We start from the raw sequence: 27,719 nt of genomic DNA on the forward strand, positions 1-27,719 counted from the left end.
ATCAAAATGTCGAACTGAGGCAACCTGCCTGCATTTTGTTCGGCAAGACTTATTCAGGAAGAGCAATGTTTAAGTTATTATTGGGATAAAATAAGTTTTTAGAGAAACATAATAGCTTCAAATAACATTCTGAACTTGAGATATCAGGCTTAAAACATACGTAATTTTAACACTTAATGGACAAAAAATTGCGTCCATTGCGCCATTGTTGGAACTCTATCAGAGAACAGCTCTGGTGAGGACGGAATTATTAGATTCAGGGGTGTTGAAACAGGAAGAGAGCTGAAACGTGCTGGATAGAGGGTTGGAGACCACTGTTGTAAATTGTGTGAAATTCACTCTGAAACTCTGAGCTCTTTTGGAGCAGGTTTCTTGTTCTCATGGTTCTTCACAGCATCTTAACACAATCAGAAGATGTGTCCGCTAGCTCAAATCTAAACTGGTGAGACTGACTGTCAGACTTTTCCTATTTTGACATGAATAATATTAACCTTCATACAAGGTTTTAAGCCTAAACGAAGAGGGAAAACTAAAGTGGGAAACCCTGAAACTGACACGTACTAACAGAAATAAACGTTTATCGTCCTTCATGCGCAGTGAAACATGTCAGCAGAGCCAGCTGTTAATTCTTCTGGACATTTTTATTCGTACAAAAGTCAAAATATTGTCGGACCCAGAAGTCATTATGCGCCTCACTGGAAAAGAATTGTCTCTGCCTAAATTGTGTTTATTGAATCTTTGACTGCCTTTTTTTTTAACATTTAAAAGAAAGTAAGAACTTATAGTTTCATTTCTCAAAGCTGTTAATGTGTTTTATGAGAACATTTTCAAAGTGTTCCATAATAAGAGAGTGGAGTTAGTCCTGCAGTAAGAGGAGGCGAGTGTGTTGGTGTGTGTGAGTGTGTACCTATACGAAGAATGTCCCCCGGTTTGATGAAGACATTAGTACCACGGCGTGACGCCATGACGACCCGTCTCCTGTTCAGCTCTTGCGTCACTGGAAGTACTCTGGTCTTTGTCGCTGGATCAGGATCTGAACACACACCAGCACAACAGAAGAGGTTGGTCAGACATGACCGTGTGTGTGTGTTGGATACATGCTAGCGGAGTAGCGTGTGGACCCACCGTACACCTGCAGGACTGTGGAGGCCGTGGACTTGCCGATGGCGTTGGCGGCGGTGCAGAAGAAGGTACCTTGACTTTGCAGAGACACGTTCTGGATCCACAGGGATCCAGACGGCAGGGAAACAGCCGCAGCGGCGAGCGGACCGCTCTTCCTGTGCCACGTCACCGTCGGCTGAGGAACACCTGACAAACACACACAAACCAGTGGCGAGGCTGGGCAGCGGCTGCTTATGAAGCGGCACAACGGAGGAATGAAGAGACGAGCTGAAGCCAGTTTTGATGACTGATCGATCCGGGAGCAAACTTCGGCCGGTCAACCTGCAGCTGCAACGCCACACTGTGCAAATGAAGCACTGAGAGAAGAACAACACCACAAAGTGAAGCGACCTGATGCTGCGTGATGAGCCTGCGGCGTTTCAGTTTGACGGCTCGTGCTGCTCGCAGCCGGCTGGCGTAAGACCGGCTGATACGGTGAAACAATCACAATGAGAGCGCATGCAGCTCCCGCTCTTGTTTTTATCCCGTTGTATTTCCCGGAGCTGTGTGGACAGATTACATGCTGTGTAGGGTTTGCATCAAATATTCAGCAGCACAGCGCTGCAGAATGAATGAAAGCTTATTTTCAGTATTTGGGACAAAGAAATATCCGTCACGATTCTCTCCCCCGTCACTCCTTCGGATGTAGTTTTCACTGAACAGCTTTTAACAAGGCTCAGAATGAAAGAATACATGAATCACTTACAGAGGAGGCCGGGAGGTGTGCAGATTTATGAGTGTTTGCTACTGAGAAATTATTAATTCTATTTAATTTGATGCATCGAACAAGTGTTGTTGAAGGAAATCGAAATCAAGAAATGATTGATTGATTTGTTTTGAACACGTTGCAGTAACGCACCAGTGACCGGACAGTCCAGAGTCAGGTTGGCGCCCGGGCGAACGCTGACTCGTCCCCCCACTGTGGCGCTCAGGCCGAGGCCCAACGAGAGCCCCAAGTCTGAAACATTCCTCCGGGACACCGCGATGGCTGGAGGCTCTGAGGGTTCACACACACATGCACACACACACACACACACAGAAAGTGTATCACTCTTTACTTTGAACAGGAAACAGGAAAACACACGTAAGAAAACAATGCTATCATCGATCTAAAATACTATCAATAAAGTTTCATCTGAATTCTCATCCTGTCAGTGGATTTTGTGCTTCCTACCAGCTGAAGAAATCATATTTTTCCTCATGGGAGTAACTGAATGACCAGCTGCTTCTATTTTAATTGAAATAAAGGAAACAAAAACTTCATCTATAACTGAAGAAGTGAAACAGTTCTGCGTCTTCTCTTCTTCTAACTTGTCTGTAATATCTTACTCAACTCCAATGGCATTTTTTCTTGAGACTTAATAATATCATGTAATAGAATTTGTCCAAAACTCTCATTTGATGTATTTTAATCAGGTCTGAACTGACAATAATACTTTAACAGGACCTGGTGACGTGAAAATTCACTGCAATGTGTCACTGCAGTGGAGAGCAACTCTGAACTTGACTCATAATCCTCAGAACAGTTCAGACACTGTGGCGAATTTATGGTTATTCACTAAGAGCCAAACAAGGGGCTTTTGTTTTAAACCCAAACAATAAGATAACAGTCCGGTGAGGTAAAGGAGTAACGGACCCACCTGCCAGCAGCAGCTGGGACGTCTCCGAGTCGGAGCCGTGTCTGTTGGCCGCTCTGCACTGGTACAGTCCTCGATCGGACGCTCTGGGCTGAAGGATGTGGAGGCCGACCACGTCCCACGACACCCTGCAGGTGATTAAAAACATAAGTAAACATGCTGCATTATCATCTGGCTCATTCCAACAGAACGGTTAGGACCTAAAATCTTAAATACTATGTAAATAGAAGAGCTTAAACAGAGGAAGACGAGCAAGAATCAATAATGAGGAGGATGCTGCTGCAGGAGGAAGAGTTTGGGAAGAAGAGAGAAACAAATCCAGACTGAGACAGCGAGACAATAACTGAAGAGTTTTCAACATTTCACTGTATTTTGCACAGAAACTGTTTGGTTTGGTGAAAATATAGATACTTTTATTGCATATAACCTTCACCATTATGAAAAAAAACCCTTAAATTTAAGGGTTATTATGGAATTATTTAACCAGTCCAGCTCCTGGTCTAAAATGTGTTCAGGGTAATGATCTCTGATGTTTTTTTAATCTGATCATTACAAGACAAAAGAAAAACACATCTAATGTGGATGATTATAAAAAAGATTATTATCATTTATTGAAAAATGACTGGAAACCAACAATTATTTGCTCAAATCACGTCTACAGCGATGCAGTATTGTGATATACGTTTGAGTTTTCATTGGTAAATTTCAACATAAGATAACTGAACAGGAAGTGCAGGCTTCAATAACAAAAATCCATGTGTTTCTCACCCAGTTAGTTCACATGAAGTAAATACATACAGAACTCCTTTGTTGGACTGTAGCTGCTGAAAAACTGAACAACCACAACACTGATAACCACCAACAGTGGCAGTGAGTGACACCGGCGGTCTCTTGATCGCAGCAAGGCAACAGGAGAACATTTTGTCCTTTAGATCGATGTTTGAAGGAGAAAAAAAGACGACTGAGTCCGTGTTTCTCAGGAGCTTCAGCTGCGGCGAAGTGTTTCCAGTAAGCAGAAATCCAAGGGTGGAAAAGCAGAGACGAAGAAGAAGAGAAAGCCTCTGACGTCTGACCTTCAGAGGTGAGGCGGAGACCAAGACTCCACCTGAGATCTGGTAAAGGGGTCCTGATTCAGGCGGTAATATTGCTACGGCTGATTGGTGGATATATTCAGGGAGACGAGCCAAAATGTGGATCGATAAAGTATTTAATGCTTTTAAAACAGCCACAGATGTAGGTGAAATAAAAACTGGCCTTTTTATCTTTTTTTAGATTGACTTAGCTTCTGCTATATGATGCTGTTTTCTAATTCTCCAGAATAAAGACAAATATAAAGCACTGAGCACGTTCAAAGAGGATTTAGTGAACTGTAACTTGTTCCTGACAACAAGCATTACAACTTATCAGAGTCGTTCCAGGAGTGCTAAACCCCAATTATGTTTTTTTTCTGAGCCTTTTTTAAAACCATTTTCCACCACTTTATTTTTCTTTTCACAAACGTGATGAAAAACTATTCAAAGGTCAGTTTTCAGCATTTTACTGAGAAGTAAGTTCTGCTGTTATGACTCATTGTCGTTGTGTACTTCAAATAACAAATGTGTGCTTTTCTCCAGAAGCTCACAAGCCTTTTAAAATCCAATTAAGTGTCAGGATTTGAATTCACCGGTGACAATCAAATTCACCAGCATGTGGTTGGACTGAAAGAGCTGTCTGGCATTTTGGTGAATATGTTTGTTTGTCATTTTTACCCAACATCACATAGAAGAATCAATAATTTCATCTGAGTGCATTCGTACCGATCGGTCCAGGACGTGACCAGAGACGGTAGAAACACTGAGGCGAGAGCTGCTCTTGTTGTGTAACTGACTCATGTAAACACATTGGTGCCGGGTTTCAGTTCATGTTGTGAGAATGATGTGGAAATACGAGCACTGACAGACGATAAGCTGCACATCTCTCTTTTTCTTTTTTCCTCTTTGTAATCAAGACTTGAATCAAAAATCACTTGTGGAGTCAGTCTTTGAGCATCTCTTTGATAAACCGTGCCAAGACCAAAACAGCCGGTTTGAATCTGTTTCCCAACGACACCAAGCAGTCCTGGCAGAGCCGGGGCCACGAAGTTGAAGAAATGAAGAGCGGAGATGTTGTGTGAGCTGCTGGACCAGAGACGCTCTCTGCTGCAGTCAGTCATGGTGAGACTGACAGGTCCTGAGGCAGAGCGCTGATGGCTTCCATATGCAGCCCACGGCTCCCAGACAGGAGGAAAAGTATCAGAGAGTGGCAGCTCTGAAACCTCCATCTGCATTTCCAAACAGGAGAACAGCTAATACAACGTTTCTGTTTTTTTCTGTTTAAAAAAAAAGAGCTCGGTCAGGAGTTTCAGGACATCAAAATACAAGTTCCCGATCTTGCACGACATGAGGCCTACCTCCATGTTTTTTTTCTTTCTGAAGGTCATCAATATTCATCAGTGAGACTGAAACTCTGCTCAGTTCACTTGTGTGCCGCTCTGTCTTTCACTGCACCGGCAGAAACATGGTAAAATCTGCATAATGACCTGAACTGAATAATTAATCTCGGATTGTGTTTGTGTATATATATACACACACACACATATATATATGTGTGTGTATATGTATATGTATATATATATATATATATATATATATATATATATATATATATATATATATATATATATATATATATATATATATATGTATACATACATTTATAAAAATAAGAAAATCATTCACCAAGATATCTTTAGACAGATGATTTAAAAAAAAAACTACATCGAAATGGGCTTTTAATTCAAAGACAAGACTTTATAGGTGGGAAATGAGAGTCAAAAACAGGAAGTTGTGTTGCTGAATGCTGATATTTCATCACCAGACAACTGAGGGCCTGTTTACAAGACAATCACAATTTTTTTGCACATACGCAAATTGATGGACAGTAACAGCAACATTGTGTCATGAATCTCAGTGGACATTGTCCTGGACATGGTAGTTTTAGAGTTGAGAGTCACCTGAAATATCAATGCAGCTGTGTCGTCGGTCCATATGAATGCCCGTGTTCTCACCATTGTTAATGATTATGGCGTATTTTAAACAATCATGACTTTTGGTTCTGTTTGATTCATCTGGTTTTCTTGTATGAAACTCAAATCAAACTTGCAGATAATCTCATCTGCTGTGGTGACCTTGGAGTGAAGCAGAACTTGATATTTAACGAACATGTCTAATTTTGTGCGGAGCGCTAACTTAGTAATCTCTGGGGAAGTGATGATCAGTCATCAGTGCTGCAGAGACTTTGATTTACACTTCAGATGTGACTGAGAGCAGGTCAGGCTGCGCTTCACTGACCCTGCCATGTTCATTTGTCTGCACTGGCACCTAAAAGCATCTCAGAGAAGAACACCGGAGAATTACTACCAAAGATCTTTACCACAATAAATAGGATCAATACCACGAGCCTGCTATTTTTAACTACATTTCATTAGAAAACTGTTAAAATCGATAAAGAAGGAGCTCAAAAGACTCGTGGATCAATTCTTTTTATCTCTCTGATTAATGAACCTCTGCTCTTTGTAATGACGAGCGTATGTCACCATGATTACATTGATTTTCCACAAAGCAGGCTTTGCAGAGACGGAGATCACTCCAACACTTCATTATGTTCAGCTGATTAAACTGAACTGATTCCAATTTTTGGACTGATACTAAAAATGCTCGTTGGCGCTCAGAGTCTGGTGGCGGCGGTCGCGCCACAGCGTCTGCGTGGAAGCGGAGCGCGGAGCTCTCAAGGTCTGAGCTTCACGGATGTTTCCAAAAGGTCAAGAACGCACGCACAAAACCACACCAGCCAGAAACGTCCCTTCATTTTCCCTAAAGAGGAAAGTGTTTAGAGGAGACCTGTGGACCCGTCATAGAAGAACTTGACTTTATATTTCCATTAATAGAACTTTTCAAGTGTTCCAGCAAGCTGTGACAGTGTGTGTGCATTTATAAAACCCAGGTCCAAATGCATTTTTTTAAATTCACGCTCTAAGAACTCTTAATCCAGGGGTGTCAAACATAAGGCACATGAGCCAAAGCCGGCCTGCAAGAGGCTGCCATCTGGCAAATGGTAAAAAAGGAGAGAAATGCACTGAATTTCTAACACAGCTTTTTTAAGAGAATTTGAGACGATGCAGCACAACAGTGAGATCCGAGGTGAGATATCAGCGAAGCTGCCATGAAAGATAGCAGCCTCGCTGGTATCAAACTAGACTCAAAGCCAAGCTTTCAGCATGCTTGTAAAAACACAAATGTGAATTTTTTAGAGACTTTTTAAACCCTAAACTTTGAATTAAAAGGTTATTGTGGCAAAATTTTACCAGTCTGGTCCAGTCAGGATGAAATTGAGCAGTAGCGTTCATCATACTGTCCTTATTTATGAGCTGGTCACCATGTTGTGTGCCCGCTTACCAGACAGATCATCAAGGCCCTCGTCCCCAGAAAGACACATTCTGTAAAAACTTGAGGTATTTCATCATGATCTTGTCTGTGTGGTATGAGAATGAGTTCACCTGCTTTGCCTTACCTGTTGGTGTTCTGCAGTGCCTCGCCGTCTTTGGTCCAGGTGATCTTCGGAGGGGGGAAACCGTCTGCCGGACAGCGAATGGTCAGTGATCTGGTGGCGTTGCTGAGAAGGGCGCCGTGTCCGACGCTGACGTTGATGTTCTTCTGAAGCGTCGGTGGGAGGATCTGCTGCTCCCTGACGATCACCGGCCTCTTGGCAACGTCTGCCAGAGCGGAGGAGCGCTCGGACCAGTTGGGCAGTCTGTCTGTCAGACAAATCCAGACAGAACATGAGAGGCAAAAGCTACATCCCAGCGACTGAGTGAAAGTTAAACAAAGTCTTACCTTTAACCTGCTCCGCTCCCTCTGTGGTCCTGGTCCAGAGCTGGGCAGCAGACATGTGTGTCAGCAGCGAGTAGATCATTTCTGATGCCTGCTCCTGCTGGATCTCTCCTCTGTCGGCCTGCAGGGTGATGTTGATCAACCTCTCCTCCACTCGCGGCTGCAGAGAGGCCTCCTGGTCACCGGGAGGCAGCAGAGACACGCTGACGCCGGGCCAAGCCACCTCCAGGTCAGAGTTGTGTCTGTGGCAGCTGGGCAGCGTGTCCTCCCAGGTGGGACTGGGACTGGCCGTAGATGGTCTGCCAGCCGACCTGCTGGCAGGACCAATGAGCTGAAGGGTGAAGATGTCCGAGGCGGGTCCCGCAACACACTTGTACACCCCGACGTCCTCCGCCTCCAGGAAGTGGATCTTCAGAGAGCCGGACTTGGTGACGCCCAGGCGTTTGGAGCTGGGCAGAGGACTTCCGTCTTTCAGCCAGACGATGTAGGCTTTGGGGAACCTTCTGACGGGGCATTTGATGACCAGGGAGGTGTTGGGGAGGAGGTAGGCGTGGCCTCCGACAGTCAGGTGGAGGCGTTTGTCCTTCCTGGTCTGGATGTAGATGCGGTGGACGCCCTGCAGCAGCGGACACTGCTTGATGCCTCCCTCGTTGCATCTGTCCTTTGCTGGACGCCGTGCCGCTTGCTGGACCTGGTTTTTCTGCAGAAACTTTCGGCTGTCTTTGGGTCTTTTCTCTTTGGTGTGCTCTGTTGAGAAAGAATGTTTTTGAAGATGATGGAAAAAAAATCTAAAAACACCAAATGTAAATACGACAGACCACATCGCTTTCTAATACATATATCTCCACATCCGTGATGTCTGAAGGCTCTTCGGAGGGTCCCAGACCCCAGGTTGGGAACCACTGAATGATGGTAAACTGATTGTATTGGTACAGCACATTTCCACAGCTCTTAGTCACACGAACAAAGTCACTCACACACCAATGGTAACGGCTCCCATGCAAAGTTCTCCACCTCTACTCTGAGTATTTACAGGTTAAAACATCTCGACTTCAACACATGGGGAATTGAACTTGAGCAACCTTTAGCCTAGACTCTATCTCAGAGTTACAGCAGAGCATGTAGGAGGGATGTAACCTTCAAGAAACCAGCACATCAAATAACTTTCCATGGTCAAGACAGTGTTTCAGCAGAGCTAAATAATCCCTCCGGTCTTACCCAGAGCCTGCGGACACAGCCATGCCATGTTTTCTCTGACCTCTGCTCAGCTCATGCATAGTTGATGTCAGGACCGTTTTCTGCTAGCTTCAGTATGAGCTGCAGTTCATTGAACACGCAGCCAAAAAGCTGGAGTGAAGTCCAGATTCAGTCAGAGAGGCAGCGCCTGTCAATCAGTGGGCCTCCTTTTATCTGTCCGTTGTTCCTCCATCAGACGAATCCACTCAATACGTCCTCAGTGATCGCAGCGCCGTGGCTCAGTGAGAGGAATGAGCATCATGAGCCACACTGACTGATGTTCATTCTTAGACTGTGAGAAAATGAGGAGCAGGCCTCCTCCAGACTCTGCTCTGAGCTCCCAGGTCAAAGAGGAACATGGAAACACATTAGACATCATTACTCCAATAAAATACTGTGAGAGAAGGTCTGGGTCACACAAGCTGCTCCATCTGAGCGAGGTTAGAAAAATGAAGGCGCAGTTTCAGGCCGTGGTGATTATTCCTGTGAGGATGGAGTGAATGAAAGAAGGCTGAGCAGGCAGGACTTCAGACGGACAGAACAGTCTTTACATCTGCTGAGTGGGATCTAGCTTTGATTCCTCAGACTGACGGTTTTAACCCAGATACATTTAGACTAAAAAAAAAGAGACATTTTGTTGGTTGGTTGAGAGTTCAGGACTTTGCCATGATAATTCAGTCTACATTGTTATATTTAAAACCATTCATTTCTTAACTGAATACTTTTTATGTGCTGGATGGTAACAGACGCCACAACGAGGTTCCTTCAATAACTAAAGATATAAAAAACCTTTTAAAGTTCTGATATTAGAAGAGTTTGTTCAAACATGGCGCTCACACACCGCTTATATTAGATTTCAGATCTTGATCCAGATCGTTGATGAAGAGAAACCTCAGAGGCATGACAGTGGTGTTTTAACATGTAAAAATGTTTTCTGAATCAAGCTGAAGCCAGTCCGATCCTTTGTTTTGGCGTTGGTGTGTGGGATTTTATTCCAAACCTTGGAGAAAGTGTGGGTACGATTCCCTCTGCTGCAGCTGTGCTCAGCAGGACACTTTCTGTGGAAATCCACAAAAGACGCTTTGGACTGAGAGACGTTGGGTCATTTGGCAAACTCAGACAGTGTCATGTTAGTTTCAGCTGAAGTGCAAAAGTTAATATTGGACAGAATAAATATGTGGATTATTTTAATGGAGTCTCTCTTGGAAAGTCTTCATGTCTTCATAACCAACATGAAAGAGGAGAAATGAATCAGCTGACATGCAGCGAACAGCTCCAGGTCTCACTGAAGCCTCCATAAATGGATGGAAACAGCTCGGAAATGAAAAATATGCAAAACCCGTTTAGTTTTTTCTTTGATTTCAGTCAGTCAAGAGCTTTTGTGTAGGGATATTGAGGCGGATGAGAATCAGGTCAATGTTCTATCCATCCATTCATCGTCTATCCATCTCCTTCCACCTCCAGGATAAGCAGCAATCTTGAAGAAAGCAGCTCGCATGCAGCTGATGTTCAGCACTCTGCTTTGACCCCTTAACCTGCTGGGACCAAACAGCCCCGGCCCTCAGCAGGCGGTGGACGTCGTCATTTCAGATTCATGAGGGGTCACATGGTCGGTTTTGGTCTTCGATTGTTCTCAGTTCTGAGCAGCATCACTTTTACTTTATAAATTCTGTTACTTTGTTGGAGGAAGATGTTCAGACCATCATAAGGCCTGGGGGCAAAACGTGGCCCTTTGAATCCACTTGACCGGCCCGGGTCTGATTAATTCATGATGATACTCAGTCAAAAACTGCTGAACTCAGCAGTGTTCCAGTAAGGCAGGAATCTATAACACAGATGCTTCTTAATGTGAATCATTTGAGATTAGGAAGCATTCAGCAGGAGTTAGAGAAAACTCACTCAGGTACTCCTTCCTGTGTTTGGCACTGCGAGTCCCAGCTGAAGTGAGTTAAAGGCTCTCATACACTTTATCACCAGAATTGATTCACATTACGCCCATTCAAAAGAAGAAACAAACACAAATGGACTTTTCTCTCCTGAAGCTTCGTCATTAAGTGCACTCCTCCACACTCTGCCACACTGTTTAGTTTAAAGCTCAGTATTCCACCTTAAAGACTGAAAATCAGCCTGACTGCTTTTTCAACACACTTCTTTAAAATGTGCATGTGGTGATTAAGATCTGATAGCTTGATGAAGTGAGGCCCCGCATGTTGCTGGGGAGTGTATACGTTTCTCACAGCTCCCCCGGGTAATCACTGACCAGCAGCACTGCTGATGGGAGTGTTTAATGGAGCTTTAATGGAGCAGATCACAGTTCAAGTTCTCCTCAAAGAAAGTTTACATCAGAGCAAACAGGCCAGCAGCTCCGCCTCCGTCTGCAGTTTATGGGAGTCTGTGGTATGGTAATTAAAAAGTTTCATTATATTTTGATCTAATAGAGCCTCGATGCTTACGCTGTTTATGACATTTACATTAACATCAGTTTAGAAATAATGTGGGCGTGTGCATGTGTGCGTCTGTGTGTGTGCGTGTGTGTGCTCTTACTGGGGCAGGCCATCATGCGGCAGGTTCTCACGAGTGGCGGTGAGGGTAGACCTGAGCACTGCTCCCTGCCCAGCGCCACCTGCTGGCCTGTGGCCGTCATCTGGAGGCAGAGCGGCTCCCGGCGCTGGACCCCCAGACCGCAGGACACGGAGCACTGCAGAGGAGCACAAACAGGAAGTGGAATCAATTCAATCCACAAACAGCTATGGTCACTCACAGCTTGGACATGGTTTATCTCAGCCTGTGTTGATGAATGAAGGCATTTCATTCCCACAGCTGTGGGCTGATGGCCACTCACCTTTCCCCAGTCCCCCCCCACCAGGTGAGGCAGGCAGTCCACACTGCTGCAGCCTCTGTTGGTGGCAGGTTTGACCGCCGAGCAGAGCCCATCCTCCAGCCTCTTATACGCTCCCGTGGAGAGCAGCTGCTTGCAGTAGACCTTCCGGACCTGGACCCCCCCGCCGCAGGACTGGGGACACTGCAGAGCCAGTGAAGAAGAGGTCAGCGGAGTTTGACCGCTCTCTGCTGGTGACTCAGCGAGGTCCATACCTGCTGCCAGGGCTCCGTCTCCCAGGTGGGGGGGCAGTCCACCTGGTTGCAGGGCTGCAGGATGGGGGGTTTGAACTCTCTGCACTCGTCCTCCGACACGGTCAGGATGTCCTGCAGGTCAATGGACAGCAGCCGCATGCAGAACACGCTCCTGGTCTGTATTCCGACGCCGCAGGAGGCAGAGCAGCTGGTCCAGGCCGTCACCTCCCACCTGCAGACACACAGCAGCTCACGTCACTGTCCTGCTCTCTATATCACTTCCTGCTCTCCATCCTGCTTTCTGCAGTATTATTTTCTTCCTCTCCTGTTAGAAGGCTGAAAGCCAGCTGGCATATCTCCACAGGAGCAGATTAACACATTTACTGGGGTCAGAAAGCTCCAATGTGGTTCAATAGAAAGTGAACAAATATAAACATTGATCTGATCTGCTGCATCTCAGACACCAGGGGTGTCCAACACATTTTGTTTCAGGGGTCACATACAATCAATTTCACCGTGAGTGGGCCGGACCATGTGGTGGGTGAACTGTATTCAATCCCGGTGCTGCTCTGTCCAGATATCAAACACTGTGGCAGCTCAGTGGTCATAATGTTCTGGCTGATCTGTGCACAATCTAAGCTATGTAGGTCAGGACTCCAGAAGAAGCTTTAAGATCAGAAGTTTAAAGGATCAAAATTACTACAAAAAGCAGCGGAAAGTAACCCAAACACAGCAGACGCTCCATCGTCCCAGATAATGTACTTAGTTACACGAAATGATAGATTTATTCAATATTCATTCAGTCCAGGGGAGGCTCTTCCATGGACCTGCTCGGAGTCTTTCAGTTCATAAAGTCAGACTGAACTCAGAGGAAGAGGAATCCCCTCTGAGAGGAACGATCTCTGGCAGCAGCAGAGAGACGTAGAGGGAGAGAGGTGAGTGGGACCGAGAGTTATAGACGGACCGAAGGAGGCGGGAGCAGGGGAGTTTACACACCTTCCTGTGTTCTCACAAACAGCCAGGCAGCAGCAGACTACACCCTGTGTGTGTGTGTGTGTGTGTGTGTGTGTGTGTGTGTGTGTGTGTGTGTGTGTGTGTGTGTGTGTGTGTGTGTCAAGCTCTCCACTCTGCAGCTGCGTCCTGTATATGTCCATTAGAGGAGCAGAGAGCAGTAAATCACTGTGTGAATCGGAGCAAATGTTCATCTGCAGCCTGCAAATACAGCAAATTAATAACAATCCTCTCCCAATAATACTATTGTTTTCATGTCTGGGTTGTAAACATGTTGACACAAGAAACAGTAACTGTGTGTACTTGTGCTCTTTGAGCTTAATGGAGGAGCTGCTTCATTCAGGGTCCTGGAGTCTGATCAACAAGTTAATAATGGAATATTCTGCTTGTAAAGTGAGAGAACAAGCTGCTCCAGCACAGTGAGGAGCACAAATTAACAAGCTTTTATGAAATATTCAACAAAAACACTTCGTTCTTCATTGTTCAGGGCTGCTTTTACACCTTGCACAACAACTCTACACATGATCCCAACTTAAAATAAAAGAAAGCTGAAGTCTTTTGATAGTATGAATTATTAAAATCATTCAATAAATATACAAAGTAAATTGCATGAAGTGACTTGAGTTCAACTTTCTCTGTTTCATCTGTTTTATATATTTTTCATGTTTGAAGAAAAATCTTCCAGCTGTTCCACTGCCACTTCCTTTAATAAACAATACATTGAGATCAGTGGTTTCTAAAGTGCAGGAAGGGTTCAAAGAGTGAGGGGGGTCAGGGGGGTCAGGGGGGGTCAGGGAGGAGACCTTTCCCAGGATTTGTTTGTATCGGATTTAGATTATAAAATGAGCAGAAGTGCATGCCATAACTAACAGTGAAACAGTTTCAGACTCACCAGAGATCTAATTAGCAGGAAAAGAGGTCGGCTGTTCATGATCCACAGAGCCCAACATTTAACAATGCAGTGGTTTTCACTGTGAAAACACCTCAAATAAGGCTTGTTTTTTAGATTATCCAACTACAATATATTTATGTATTTATGTAGATTGACAATGTCGCCAATATTTGAAGGATACATGGACATAAACAATTTGTATATGTCTCTTAAGCACAAGATAGAACTCGACAGAGTTCAAAAACAGGTATGTGTATTAAATAGTAATCAGATGTTGTCCTGAAATTAAAGAAACTGCTGCAGCATGAAGTATCCAGCAGGGTCAGTACAACCACATGCTTCCACAAAGCTCATCTCTCCTCTGTCAGGGGAACATCCAGCTGTCAACATCTGCAAACCAGAGCGGATGGATCTGTTACTGCTTCTGAAGATTAAAAGTCTCGAGTTCCCGACTTAAAAAAAAAAACGTATTTTAACACGTTTGATCACTTTGTTCGACAGCAACACCTCCTCATTCACATTCAATAGTTTGACAAAAACTTGATGAAAACATTCAAGCACCATTTTGATTCCTTTTAATTCATGATTTCACTTGTTTACCAAATGTTAGAACACTGTGAGAGCTGGAACTTCAACTAAAACAGTCTTGTGGTATTTTTGGCGGGAAGTCTGTCCTGTATTCACTATTGAACCCAGATGACAACACGTCGCCTGTAATCATGAATTTCTGATCATGAATTTCATATGCAGGCACCACGGAACTGTCAGGTGAGCCACAACACACTGGACATGGCTGCAGTGGTGCACTGTGGGTACAAATAAAGCCAGCTGAGTATAAATCAGTAAATCTGCTGTGTGGACATGAATGATGGTTGAACAGAAAGCGTTCACCACACACCTTGATCACTCTCTGGCTTCAGGACAAATATTTCCACATCAGCAGCGTGCATGAGGAGCAGCTGAGACTGAGGGGGAGGTCATTCCTCTTTCAGGTGTTTGGAGAACTGGGTGAGTTATGCTTCACTCTGATGGGACAATGTCGGTCTGTAAATTATTTGGGAATCACCACAGGCTGTCATAACTCATCACTTCAGACCTTTAATGTCGAGTTGCTTGTAGCAGCAGAGGAAATGTCAGAGGATCACTAAAAGTCATTACAGGGGAAGTTTGGAAGAAACAGGAACGCTTCTGCCAAAATTCATGACCATCAATTTTTCTGTGGCATTTCAGTCTGAGTCTTTATCTGTGAAGCTCCAGAGTGATTGAAACTACACACAAGATTACATCCGAAGCATGACATTTGTTGTTATCTGCTCAACATCCAGGAGAACCTTTCTGGTCCAACATGTTCAGTTTCAGCAGAAACACAAAACTGCAAACTGTTTATGAAGGAGTTAGTTTAAATAGAAGTATCTGAACGTATGAGAGACACGGTACCAGTTCAGGATATCAACATGAGGACACTTGGCTTTACAGCTGGATCCCTCCACCTCACAGCTGTTTGAAATGTTCTTCCATCCAGTTTCCACATGGCTTTACAGCTGTGGAGCCGATTCCAGCTGACTGGGAGGAAACGCAGGACAGATCCCGGACAGGTCCACACTCCATCACAGAGCAGACACTCAAATTCACAAACCATTCAGAGTCAACAGCAAACTCCTTTTGAAGGAAACCAAAGAGAAAACCTTTGCACACCCTTGGAGAACATGCAAACTCCACCCAGAGAGGCTCCAGACTGGAACCTTCTGTGATGAGAGCGATCATCATGGTGCAGCTTCTAAATGTAAACAGTGACTCAACTCTAACACTGCTAACAGTCTCTCTATGAAGTCTGAACAGAAGTGTGGACTGTCTGGTTCGACCCAGAAATGGACACAGAGACACAGAAGATCTGACAACAGTTCTGAAACAGGCAGCGTGACAGGAGTGTTGAGAGTCCAGCTGCTCAAAGCTTCACACACTTCAACAGGTTCAGATGCTTCCTGGATGAAGCAGAATTCTGGAGAAGAAACTCTTCCAGAGACGTGTGTGAAGGTACAAACAATAAAATCAGCTTCAGGCTGAGGTGGAACGAAGTGGAGTGCTGCTCTGACTCTGTAAAATACACCAAACATCAAACCAAGTGAGGCTGAATGGGCCAACAGTAAAGAGGAGAGCAGTCCAGCCTTCTTACTGTAAAGCATGGAGGAGGCAGCATCATGGTGTGGGGCTGCTCTGATAAAAATGATAAAATCTCCAAATAAAACCCTTCAGATTCAGAAGCATGAAGGAGAACAGGAGGAGTTGCCACAATATATCCTGACTTAAATTCAACTGAAAACTTTAAAAAAGCTGAACTCAGCCACAGAAAGTCCTGCTGGAGAAATTACAGAACATTCAGCATTTAGATCAGAAAAAAATGGATTTATTTGTTCCAGCATTGTAGTTTCTGCAGTGATGAATCAGTGAAGCCTGCAGCTTCAGCAAACCCTGGACTTCCAGCTTTTATTTTGTAAAGACTCAGCAAGGTATCAGGTTGAATGTTGAATTTCAAAAGGTGCTTTCATGTTGTTGGTCTGTCATGGCATGAACAACAACTCAGAGTAAAAATAGACTGGCGGCTTGTTCAGAATATGGAGAGAACTCAGAGTCTGCATCGCTCTCTGCTGCATTATTCAGCAGGACGCCATCAGGACTCCATGGCTCTGGGTGGATGCTGGAGGCTTTTATTTTCAGGTGGCTTCACACACAGAGCTCCACACACACTCGTCTGAGGCTGGAAAGGTCCAAACAACTCATCAGTCTGTCTTTTTACACAGTTCAGAACATCCTGTATCAAACACAAATGAGTCTGAGTCACATTAAGCTTCATATGAGCCAAATATCTCTTCTGGTCAGTAACTTTCTGTTTTTACATCGACTTTTGACACAAGAAGCTTTTAAAATGAGTCATGAAAATTACAATGTTGTGAAGACTGCAGGGAGCGCTCACTGTCTGCTCCAACATATATCAGCATTGTGTTTGGTGAGAGTTCCTACGTAAAAAAACCGAATAATAAATGAAAAATGGAGAACGTATTTTATACTAAAATGTTAAAGTATGTGTTTTTACTAACATTTCTTATTTCTTTCCTCTCAATCTCATCTTCGATTTTATTTGTCAAGAAGTACACTGAGAAAGACCTGTGGTGAGTTAATGTAAATGTTCCCCACACTGTGAATATTTGGGTGTATTAATATATTGTGGAGGTGTTGGGTGAAGGGCTACATGTTTATTGGAGGTGAACTGTCTGGATGAATGTTATAAAACTATCCAGCAGATATACATCACATATGACTGTGATGTAGATTATCTATGATATTCTTACCATGCATTAGGGCTGGTTAATCTGTCCGATTTCCCGATTCGATTCGATTACGATTATTGAAGTCCCGATTCGATTACAAACCGATTTTCGATTATTAACGATTCTCGATTACTGATTATTGATTTTCCATTTGACAGCAGTAACCCAAATACACCACAAAGATATTGCACCATTAAAACAGTTGGCTGCTGAATTACTTAACTTCTCTTTTATTGAACAACAATTCAAAGAGCTTTCTGTAACTTCAAAATTATCTGTTACTTAACACATGTAAAAAAAAAGAATAAAGAACAAAACATGGAAAATGTTTGTAAATAACCATAATTTAAAGCTGCTGTAGGCAGGATGTTGCTAGTCAATGCTAATTTTTCTGTGTTTTCTTTGGATTAAATGTTAGAGGATCCATTGATAATCCTTTAGGAGTGTAGCATAATTGCACTACCGCGAGGGCGCAGCGTTTCCATCTGTCTCTGTTCTGAGCTGAAAAGGAATCTCGACAGCTCCAGGTATCTTTGACCAATCAGAAGAGCCCATGAGGCTCTAACCGTGATTGGTCGAGAGGCGTTCGTCGCACGTTCTTGTGGGAGGGGCTTAACTTGTGTAAGGGTGTGATGTCAGAGAAAACAGGACAGGATTGGCTGTGCTGGGTTTCAAATCGCCATCTTAGATGGGTCAAATCGCCATCTTGCTTAGGTAAACCTAAGCAAGATGGCAGAGATACGAAATCCTGCCTACAGCACCTTTAATTTAAATGTTCGATTTCCATGATTGCTGTCTTTTATTTTATTGAGCTGTACCACCAATATTTGTTTTCTGTAAGCAGAAATGAACTTCCGGTTTTGATATGTGATGCTTTTATTTTGATAGCACTGTTTCCTGTAAAGGCGTTTTTTGGTGAGGTTGCTTGACGACGGTTGAATGAATGGAGCAGAGTTTGAAACGGAACGGAGAAATCAGTTTTGTATTTTTGTTATCTCATTGTATTTTGTAATTAGCAGCCCCCTAGTGATGCACAAGCTCTTACAGTGAAGATGAAGATTTACTGCCATTAAATCCGAAGTTTTCATCAGTTAAAGTGTCTTCCTTCAATGGGGGGCATGTTACGTTTTTCCTTTGGAGGTCTGGAATTTGTGTTTAGGCAGTTCTGATAAAATAAAGGGAAAAAAAGACAATTACCAGCAGCCTATATTATGAATTGCATTTTCTTATTTTAGAAATGCATTTGAAGTCGTTTGCGTACCGAGTAGAGCTTGTCTTTGCTCCAACACATGACTGGCTGTGGTGCTGCGGTGATCCGTCTGACTCCGCCCAGCAGCCGGGCGACAGCAGGCAGCTTCAGCGCTCGTTGGCATGCGAGGTTTAGGGTGTGAGCATAACATCGGATATGTAGAAAGTTGCCATGCCCTGCAGCCAGGTTAATATTTGAGACATTGTCGGTGACGAGAACGAGGTCATGTGTTTCCGTCCCCCATTCGTCTGCCACAGCTTGGATAAACTCGCACATATTTGCGCCTGTGTGGAGAGGTTCAGCTTGCTTGCTAGTGGCTGCTTTCTCCTCCATTTCACCGCTCCCTCGCTCTTGCCGCCGCACGCACCTGAGGAACTCGGTCCGAGCTCTACGCGCGATCTAATTTTTACAAAATAAAATAATGGGAAATTAATCGATTTTTGAAAATTTAATAATCAATTCGAACTCGTCCATAACATATTCGCGATTAATCAATAATCGATTTTTTTCACCACCCCGACCATGCATTATTGTATGTATATATTTTGGAGAACATCATTTTCAATAGTAAGGACAGAGAAAGAAGAACAATTGATTATTGAATATTGAAGAATGGGTGGGATAAGTCTTTACTTCGTCCAACCGTTTCTCAGTCATTTTCAAATAGGTGTGCATGGATGTACAGTATGTATACTGTATGACTAATCCAATAGTTGTGGATATATTTGAGTGTATTCATGGTTTTCGTCTTGCTTCTTCCTGAACTCGGGAGACAACAGTCCATTCCAGATGTTGCTCTATGCAGAGGTTCCCAACAATCTGACAGTGATCCAGCTGTTTATTTGAAGTGAAGAAATCACTCTTTTAAATTCCCTCCACACTGCACTCATTGGAATCAAAATGTGTTCCTCATTGAATCAATCTCTCCGTGTGAGCCTGCAGAAAGCTTTAAACCTGCGTTCAGAACTCAGATGAGTTTTTTTGGTGAATCAGGAACTCTGTGCTCCATGTTTCATACTGGATTAGACTGAAGGTGTTGTAGTGATGATTGAGGGATTTGTTGGACGGTGAGTTTGAGTCTAGACTGCTGAAATCAGCTCTGATGCTCTCAGGACTGTTTTCCCTCCTGCTTTCCAATCTCCTTCACTTCTGGCAAACAAAGGTGAACTTTTGTTCTGTTCTCCTGGATGCTGGCAAATAAACACAGAAATGATGAGCTGAGCTAAAGAATCTCCTGTTTTCTGAAGATCAGTGTTGACTCGTGTCGACTGCAGTGAATTCTAAACTATTGTCTTCAAAACCAAAATGTAGTGGAGAACTGGTGTTATGAGAATCTGTTAGAGTTCTTACTAAAACAGACCTGAAGACATTTCAAACATTAATTCCACAAACACACATCTCAAACCAACTGATTTTGCCTGCTGGGCTCTGAAACTGAGATCTTCTGCTGATATGATCTGTGTTTGTATGTTTATGTGTTTTTTCTTCAACTTGCTCTCTCAGATCATCTTTTCTGGCTGCCTCAATAATAGTTTGGAAATTCAAGGTGTTTGACTTCAATAAACCAAAAGCTAAATATTTTGGTTTTCTCAACAACAGGAGGCGAAGCAAGTCTGTTCTCAAACTGAGGAGAGAATTTAGAATGATTGTTGTGAAACAACAAGAGTTTCTTCCTGTCAGAGAGGTTTCAGGACTTCCTGTGCTCATCCGGACTCCGTGAGGTCTGCAGCTTCAGAAACCTGCCGGCTTCTTACCTGGGAGGGCACGGCTCAGGGTTACAGATGCGGACCATGGTGGACGGCCTGCTGGATGGATCGCACAGTGAGTCGTCCACCTCGTCTCCCTGCTTCGTCTGAACACACCTCACCACTGCGGTCTGCTTCCCTGGGCCGGGCACACACACAGAAACAGGTTTAACTGAGATGATGAAAGTATCTCAGCAGCTGAAGCTCCAGATGAAAAGCTCACCAGCAGCACATGTGGCCGAGCAGGCAGTGAAGCCTCTGTAGTCCCAGACATACGACTCCTTGGTGGTGGAGAAAGCAGCGCCGCGCTGCTCCAGGTCCGCCACTGGGCCGCACGGCCCCCGGCTGCAGGGCCGCTCCACTGAGGGTCTGTCTTCACCACACTCCTCCTCCGGCAGGTCCACCTCTGTCTTGGTGAACGACAGCAGCACCTGACATTTGACCTCTCGATTCTGTCTCCCAGGTCCACAGGTGGTGCTGCAGGAAGACCAAGGTCCAGGAACGAACCTGGAAGAGGAGAAGCAAACCTCTGATGAACACCCAGGAGAACCCACTCAGCTGGATTTGTTCCTGTCCAGGAATGCTGTGAATGCTCCTCTGTGATGTGGAAGCAGGGAGGAACTGGACTGACTCCTCGGTGGCTCTAGCTGTAACGTTCAGTGGCAGCATCTCTGTGTCTGTCGCTTCATATTTATATCCAACACACAGCATCATGATGAAGAAAACTCTTCTCCTTCACAATCTCCTCCCCTGACACACTCCATCTGAGTGACAGAACAAACACACTGACTTGCTGACGTGAAGAAGCCTGTTGATGGAATCACTTCCTGGAGCTGCTGCCTGGCAGAGAGAGCAGAGCTCCTGTGTCACACTGAGCCTGTTATGAGAACTGGAGAGAAACAATCAGACCGATCAGGACCCGGAGGTCAGACTTCAGGCTCTCCTGACGACAGACAGCTGAGATTCAGACAGATCGTTTAATTGAGCTCAGTCAAACTGAGTTTCTTGTGGATGAGAAGCTGAAGGAAAAACCTGCAGGGAGACACATGAAGTGTGAGCAGACAGTGCAGGAGTGTTTTTCACCTGGGGGGCGTCTGAATTAACCAGCAGGAGAAGTCTGGGCTCTAACTTATTTTCTACATAAAAGATAAAAAGAAATTAATGTTTTCATAAAAGACAATCGTCACAGATGATGTGAAAGAACAATCAGTAAAAATGAAGACTTGACTCCAGTTACTTTGGTAACTCCTCTCGAGTTTGTTTTCAAAGCGGGGTCAGGGTTCACTGCTCTGGTGAGTTCAGTGTGTTCGGCTCTCTCTTCACAGATGGATTTATTGAGGCTCAGCAGCAGATTTTACATTTATTGATGAAGCCTGGCGGCTATGAGGAGACGGGAGTTTGTAGATTTTACTGACTGTTAAACATTCAGTCAGCTGAGGATCAATGAGGAGTTTTCTCTCCAGGATCAAGTCATTTAATGTAAAAGTCCTTGTTGAAATAACGGCTTTGGATCAATTCAGCTGGTCGTCAGGAAAAACATCTCCAGAAGACAAAGTCATCAAGTTAGGAGACGACTGGAACTTCAGTAAATGTAACTTTAATAATGCCAGGTGTGTGATCAGTTACTCAGTAATCAATTACCTAAAGTGTTTCTGAGTGAGTTCAAACAGGATACAAACAGTTTGAACCAAAATGTTCTTGTTCTTTGAGGTTATTTTCACTTGAATCCTGGTAAAGAGTTCCTATAAACACCATCTTGGTCCTTGATTGATCTTCTCACAGCTGTTCAGTTCATTTCTTGATCTTATTCTCCCTTCAGGTTGTGTAACGAGCACAGCCTCATCAGACGTGCGCCGCTGGTTTGATTCTGCTGTGACTGTGTGCAAAGTGTGTGAGGTGTGTGTGTGAAGTGTCTCAGGAGTGTGTTTGCAGAGGCTTACGAGTCTGCGTGTGTCTGCCAAGTGTGTGAGGTGTGTGTGAGCAGTGAAAGCTGACAGATCCCAGGGAGGCTATCAGAGCGGAGCAGGCCCAGAGCAGCGGGCGATAATCACATGCTTATCATCAGCAGGAGGAAGAGGAGACAGAGCCGGACACATTCACACTGGCCTGATCAGTGTGTGTGGATGTGTGTGAGTGTGTGTGTGGGTGTATTTACCTGAAGAAAAAGGGGAAAAAAAACAAACTTCTTTTGGATCAGAGGCCACTGACAAATGTGTCTCTTTAAGGATATGCCTGTCTTCACTTTGATGTGAAAACAATTTTCCATGTTGGTTTCCAGTCTGAATCCTGATCACTGTGACAGAAAACTCACATTGTTCTTCTTTTGATACAAACAGCACAGCAGCACCAAACATGCTGAGAGAGATTTGAGGGCATGTTGTTTGCTGGTCTGTTATCAGCTGAATCAATTCAATGCTTTCACTTTCAAATACAGGAAAATCTGTTGAACAAAGAAAGATTAACCTTCAAAAGCTTTTTCCCTCTACTGGTTATAGCCTCCATAAAAGCACAGTACAGAGCTGTGCTCCACAACAAGAACGAACACACAAACTAACGAACGAACGTACGTTCTGGAGTCAGCTGTACTCTCAGCTGTGAAATTCATCCACGTCATCCATCGCACTGAGTCGTGAGTGTGTCTACTGAATTCCTGCAGCTCCGACCATCGGCCTTCTCTCCCGTTTCACCCACAGTCTCCCTGCAGACGGTTTCCAGATGGAGACTGCAGCGTGTTGCTGTTGTGCATCTGGTGACCAACATCAGCTCCCTCTGAGCAGCACAGTCGCTCCACTTCCCACAATCATTTTACCACTTCTGCAGTTTTCCTACGTCAGACCACTTTTGAAAAATGATGGCCACTATCAAAAGCTGCAGTCTTGGAGATGTTCTGACCCGGTTTTAAAGTGCCTACGATTCAGTTCTCATCAAAATGGCCATCTCTTCACGACTGCCAATTTTTGTCTGTTTCAATGTTTTTACCTGAAAGTCTCACTCACTCGCAGATGACTCCCGAACAGGTTCACCTATCTCATATCCTCATGTTATATTTTACTTTAGTTGGTCAGATGAAGATAATTCTACCAGTTTGCTGCAGGAAACAAACAGTCAAATGCAGGAGGCTCCACATCTAAAGCAAAGAGCCGATATTTTGGATTATTCTACATTCTAAAAAGTGGAAACGTTCACTCATCTCCCCAAATCTGTTCATGGAATATCTTATGACTGATATTAGCTGTTTGTGGCTTAGCACCAGCAGTGAATTAAAACTGAAAATATTAAGCTACTGGAGTTTGCCTCTGTGTGTTTCTAAAGAATTAACCTTTGACAAATGTTCAAGTGGGAGTTTTGTGCCTCTCGCTGCAGGCCCTGTTCACATGACAACGTTTCAAAACAACATCAATGCAACATCACAGTTTCAGTAAAGGCGTGCTCTCCCGTTTCCACAGAGGCGTTTTCAAAAAGTTCCACCTTCTGAACCTTTTTCAAAAATGTTTGATTACAGTGATTGTTTTATTCATTATTTCGTGTGTGTGTGTGTGTGTGTGTGTGTGTGTGTGTGTGTGTGTGTGTGTGTGTGTGTGTGTATGTACTCACGTGGGGTTTTCCGTGGCGGTGTAGCGCTCCTCCAGTTCCTGGGCTTGTTTTGTCCAGGGAACCTTGGATTCCACCGGCAGGGATTCTGATAGACACGGATCCAGAGTTACGCCACCCAAACATCCTCTAATTAGTGTTGTGTATCTGCTAATAGTGTTTTGTCTCACAGATAATATTCACATTAATCTAAAGCTGCCTGCGAGCGTCATGCCGACACAAAGATCTGCTGTGTGACAGAGAGAGCACACAATCACAGCTCCACAAACTCAATGGATGTGCTGACATGAGCTTTTTTTCGGAATACAAATTGAGAACTTTTAAACAATCCAGCAGGAAGCAGAGCTTTTCCACCCATACACTGAGTCTAAATGAAGAAAACAAAGATAACGTGGTCAGCATGACTGGCGAACAGCTCTGAGTCACAACTGCAGCAGTCTTCACTCCGTCATACACACTGCACAGAGTCTGAAAACACTCATAAATACGTCGTATTTCAGAGCTTCAGCACCTTTTTCAAGCCTCCAGATTTTCTCTGAGAAATGGTGTTTGTGTGTTTCCCTATCTCTGATTTGCCACATTACAGTGAAGCCAAACACTGATGGACACAGCAGCTTTGAACTGGAGTCCCAGGTGTGTGTTCTGGTTTTCTACTACTGCATTACATTAACAGGCAGACTGGACATGAAAGCCTTGCTTTGTCTGAGCAGACAGGTTATTAACAAGTCATATCTGAAAACAAGAGACACTCTTTTTTTAATACTGTTAATTAAAGCATCTGTTCTTTTCATGAAACTCTCCTCTCTGTATCCACGGTGTGCTGAGGGGACCTGGGAATGTTTTCTCTTTCAAGGATTTCAATGCATCTGAGGGTTGACAAAACTGATTAATATCTGGGGAAAAAATGAGAAATGTAGGGAAAATTAACATGACGAGAACCTTGTTGCAGTTGAAGTGAAAAGAGCTGGACCGAGCTATTGTCAGATTTTAAAGTCCCCGGTTTACGGCTGCGTGAGCACACAAAAAGATTCAACAACTTGTAGCACACATTCCTCATCTGATTAAATTCCTGAACTAATGAGCAGTTAAGCAGGTGTGCCTGACGTTGTGCTATAGAAGGATGATATAAGGAAGTTGTCAGACTGACTTTGAATACTAAATTGTGTAATAAATGAAAGTAAATCACTTTGAACACATTAAATGCATCGAACATTCTGGATAGTTGAAACATTTTGCTCAGTCTTGAAACATTTTAACAGTGACCTTCACATGGTGGGTTTAAAGATCTCTGTGTCAGTTGTGTTCTTCAGCCAGGCCTCGCTGCTTTACCTCTGGGCTTGTGGCAGGCCACAGGAACCAGGCAGTCTTCCTTCACATGAGGTTTGAGCGACGCCTCGCAGCCTCCGATGTGCTGCCCTCGATGGTCGATGCACAGAACCACTCGGTAGCGCAGGCCGCGGCCACAGGTCACCGTGCACTGCCAGGCAGACACATTTCAGGAGATTAGGCTGTGTCTTGTTTTGTAGTTAATAAATCCTGAACATATTCTAGTTTTGGAGTCCTCAGGGCTGAGGTGGGCTCTTCTGCTCATGGAGTCCTGCAGGGTTTTGACATGTGTCGGCGCACTGGACTATAGTTTGGATAATTCAGGTGCAGAAAGACGGTAGAAGCCTGACAGAATTCACTCACCTGAGACCACTCCATGGCCACCCACTGGGGGCAGGCGAAGACGTTGCAGATCTGCTGAGTGACGGGACGGGGGGAGTGGGTGCACTTCCACTCCTCCACCTGGGAGAACTGTCCGTGAGCGTCCTCCTCCACACACAGTACGCTGCGATCCTGCCAGCCGCCGCCTTCGCCGCAGGACACCGAGCACTGGGTCCACGGCCCCTGCTCCCAGCTGCACACACACACACACACACCAACACACACAGACGATTCTCTAATGTCACATGACCACAGATGGATGCTGTGATGAACACTCAATAAATCTTATTTCACTTCGCCGAACGCTCAAGAAGAAATGCCAAAGACATGGATTTGAGTGAGATCGACAATGACTGGCTCATTGTCAGGCTTTCTGCAGAGGTTCATGATGACCTTTCCAATAAAAGTAGAAGCAAGGTGACTCTGAAAGCTTTGAATGCCCTGCACTGGATTCAGCACTGGATCCCTGGATTATTCTACCTCAACCACACAGCGCCCGCAGCAGAAGCTAACGATGCCTGTTCTGCAGCAGAGAAGGCTACGCACTATACTTTACTTTATAATGTGTTTCCTCTGCAGTGGTGTTTGCATTAAGATAAATTCAGTGGAAATTCTCAACATCGTAGAACCAATGTTTTCAAACGATGAGGGAGAAATCGAGATATCATGAAGCAAACGTCGCCTGAGCCGAACAAGCTGAGAAAACAACTGGAAGCAGAGATTCTTCAGCTCACTAACAAGGCGCTGCGACACATCGCTCACACAAGCCGCTAAGACTCTTTAAAACCCCTTAACACTCAAACTGTAACGATCTCACACCCTCGCTGTGATTCACGGGTCGGTTCAGACTGAAAACCCAGATGCTGCGCAGATATTTTTAGCATCGGTGTGACTTACACACGCAGTGCTGTCATTCACACACGTCAGTCATGTGCAAACGTTCACTGATCGAGAAAAAAGTCTCTTTTAGAATCCACAACTTTGCTGCACGAGTCACATATCAGATAATTCTATTTTATCCTGTATTGGTGAATGTTGGAACATTAAATTTAACCAAAATGCTGGGGCGTGGAGTTAAATTGCCGACTGGAAGATATGCCGAGCTTTCCAATAGCCTCGGAAAAATCTCTAATAATGGCAGAAAAGTCTAAAATAACACCAGAAAAGCATTGCATTATCCCCAGTCAGGTTGTCACTGCAGGTACAGGCGATGTGCCATTAAATTACCTGAGTAGGTTATTTTTTTTAACCTACAAGGATTTTTTTTGTCAGTGTGTTTGCATCGCGTCTTTTTAAAAACACTAAACTTTTCAGTTCTTTTTGGTATGAATAGTTTTTTCTGGAAGAAAAAAATACCAGCATTTAACTGTCACTGAACTTATAAACACAGAAAATCCTTCTTGTGCTTCAACTCCGTCGTATCATTTTCAGCATTTACCAGGGTCTTTTCTGTGGGTCGATGGACCATAACTGCCAATCCTTTGATCAACGGGCAGGTTTCCACCGCCGCGGTCTCAAAGCCCTCAACTAATTCACTCTTACACTGATGGTGCTTCAGCAGCACGGGGAGCAACCAGGGTCACCGTGTGTTTCCCAAACACACTTTGGCTTCAATACAGAGAACGATGAAGTGGAGCCACCAGCTGTGGAACAACAGGACCGCCCCGCTCTCCCCCCTGAGTTACGGTCACATCAGTCATCAGCCGAGCCTCAGTAAACGGTTACAGCCACACAGAGGTACAAGAAAATGATGAGCGGCGCAATAACAGGTGAAATATCAACATTTCCATCACTTTGTGAAGTGGAGGAGCTTCCTGAGCTATAATGAAAGTCAATTCTGAGACGGAGCCGCGTCATTTCACACTGCTGGAAGCATCAGCACAGTCATGAGAAAATGAACGAACAAAACTCAGAAGTTTTTCCTTCTGCGATGAACAGATCGAGTGAAACTGAAGATGAGAGGACTGTGATGATTCATGGGAAAAGTATGACCGGTACTTTAAACTACCGGAGAAAAGCACAGAGCTCATACTGTTCAAGAACCAGTGAAATGAAGATTAATTTTTCACCATTTCTGCTCCGGTTAGAAGGCAGATGGTCAGACTTTGATTAATTGGGAGTGGCATATATTTAAGATATATATAAAATCAAGTAATTACTGTACAGATGGAGACAGACAGAAAGA

The 27,719-nt window shown here is 44.2% G+C and overlaps 1 protein-coding gene across 1 annotated transcript in view; it reads right to left on the reverse strand.

Annotated features, from left to right (window-relative positions):
• adamtsl3 (ADAMTS-like 3) overlaps nucleotides 1-27,719 on the reverse strand; it is a 138,453-nt gene that overhangs the window by 4,240 nt on the left and 106,494 nt on the right. The window contains exons 13-26 of the mRNA XM_030088414.1: nucleotides 25,517-25,727; nucleotides 25,157-25,304; nucleotides 23,831-23,915; nucleotides 20,460-20,743; nucleotides 20,246-20,375; nucleotides 12,035-12,245; nucleotides 11,784-11,963; nucleotides 11,486-11,639; nucleotides 7,709-8,452; nucleotides 7,386-7,629; nucleotides 2,802-2,926; nucleotides 2,021-2,158; nucleotides 1,126-1,308; nucleotides 908-1,033 (exon numbers count right to left, since the gene is read on the reverse strand). Coding sequence (XP_029944274.1) covers nucleotides 908-1,033; nucleotides 1,126-1,308; nucleotides 2,021-2,158; nucleotides 2,802-2,926; nucleotides 7,386-7,629; nucleotides 7,709-8,452; nucleotides 11,486-11,639; nucleotides 11,784-11,963; nucleotides 12,035-12,245; nucleotides 20,246-20,375; nucleotides 20,460-20,743; nucleotides 23,831-23,915; nucleotides 25,157-25,304; nucleotides 25,517-25,727 — 2,963 coding nt within the window. The remainder of the gene's footprint in view (nucleotides 1-907; nucleotides 1,034-1,125; nucleotides 1,309-2,020; nucleotides 2,159-2,801; nucleotides 2,927-7,385; nucleotides 7,630-7,708; nucleotides 8,453-11,485; nucleotides 11,640-11,783; nucleotides 11,964-12,034; nucleotides 12,246-20,245; nucleotides 20,376-20,459; nucleotides 20,744-23,830; nucleotides 23,916-25,156; nucleotides 25,305-25,516; nucleotides 25,728-27,719) is intronic.

Source organism: Salarias fasciatus, chromosome 1 (assembly GCF_902148845.1).
Source record: "Salarias fasciatus chromosome 1, fSalaFa1.1, whole genome shotgun sequence".
NCBI lineage: Eukaryota > Metazoa > Chordata > Actinopteri > Blenniiformes > Blenniidae > Salarias > Salarias fasciatus.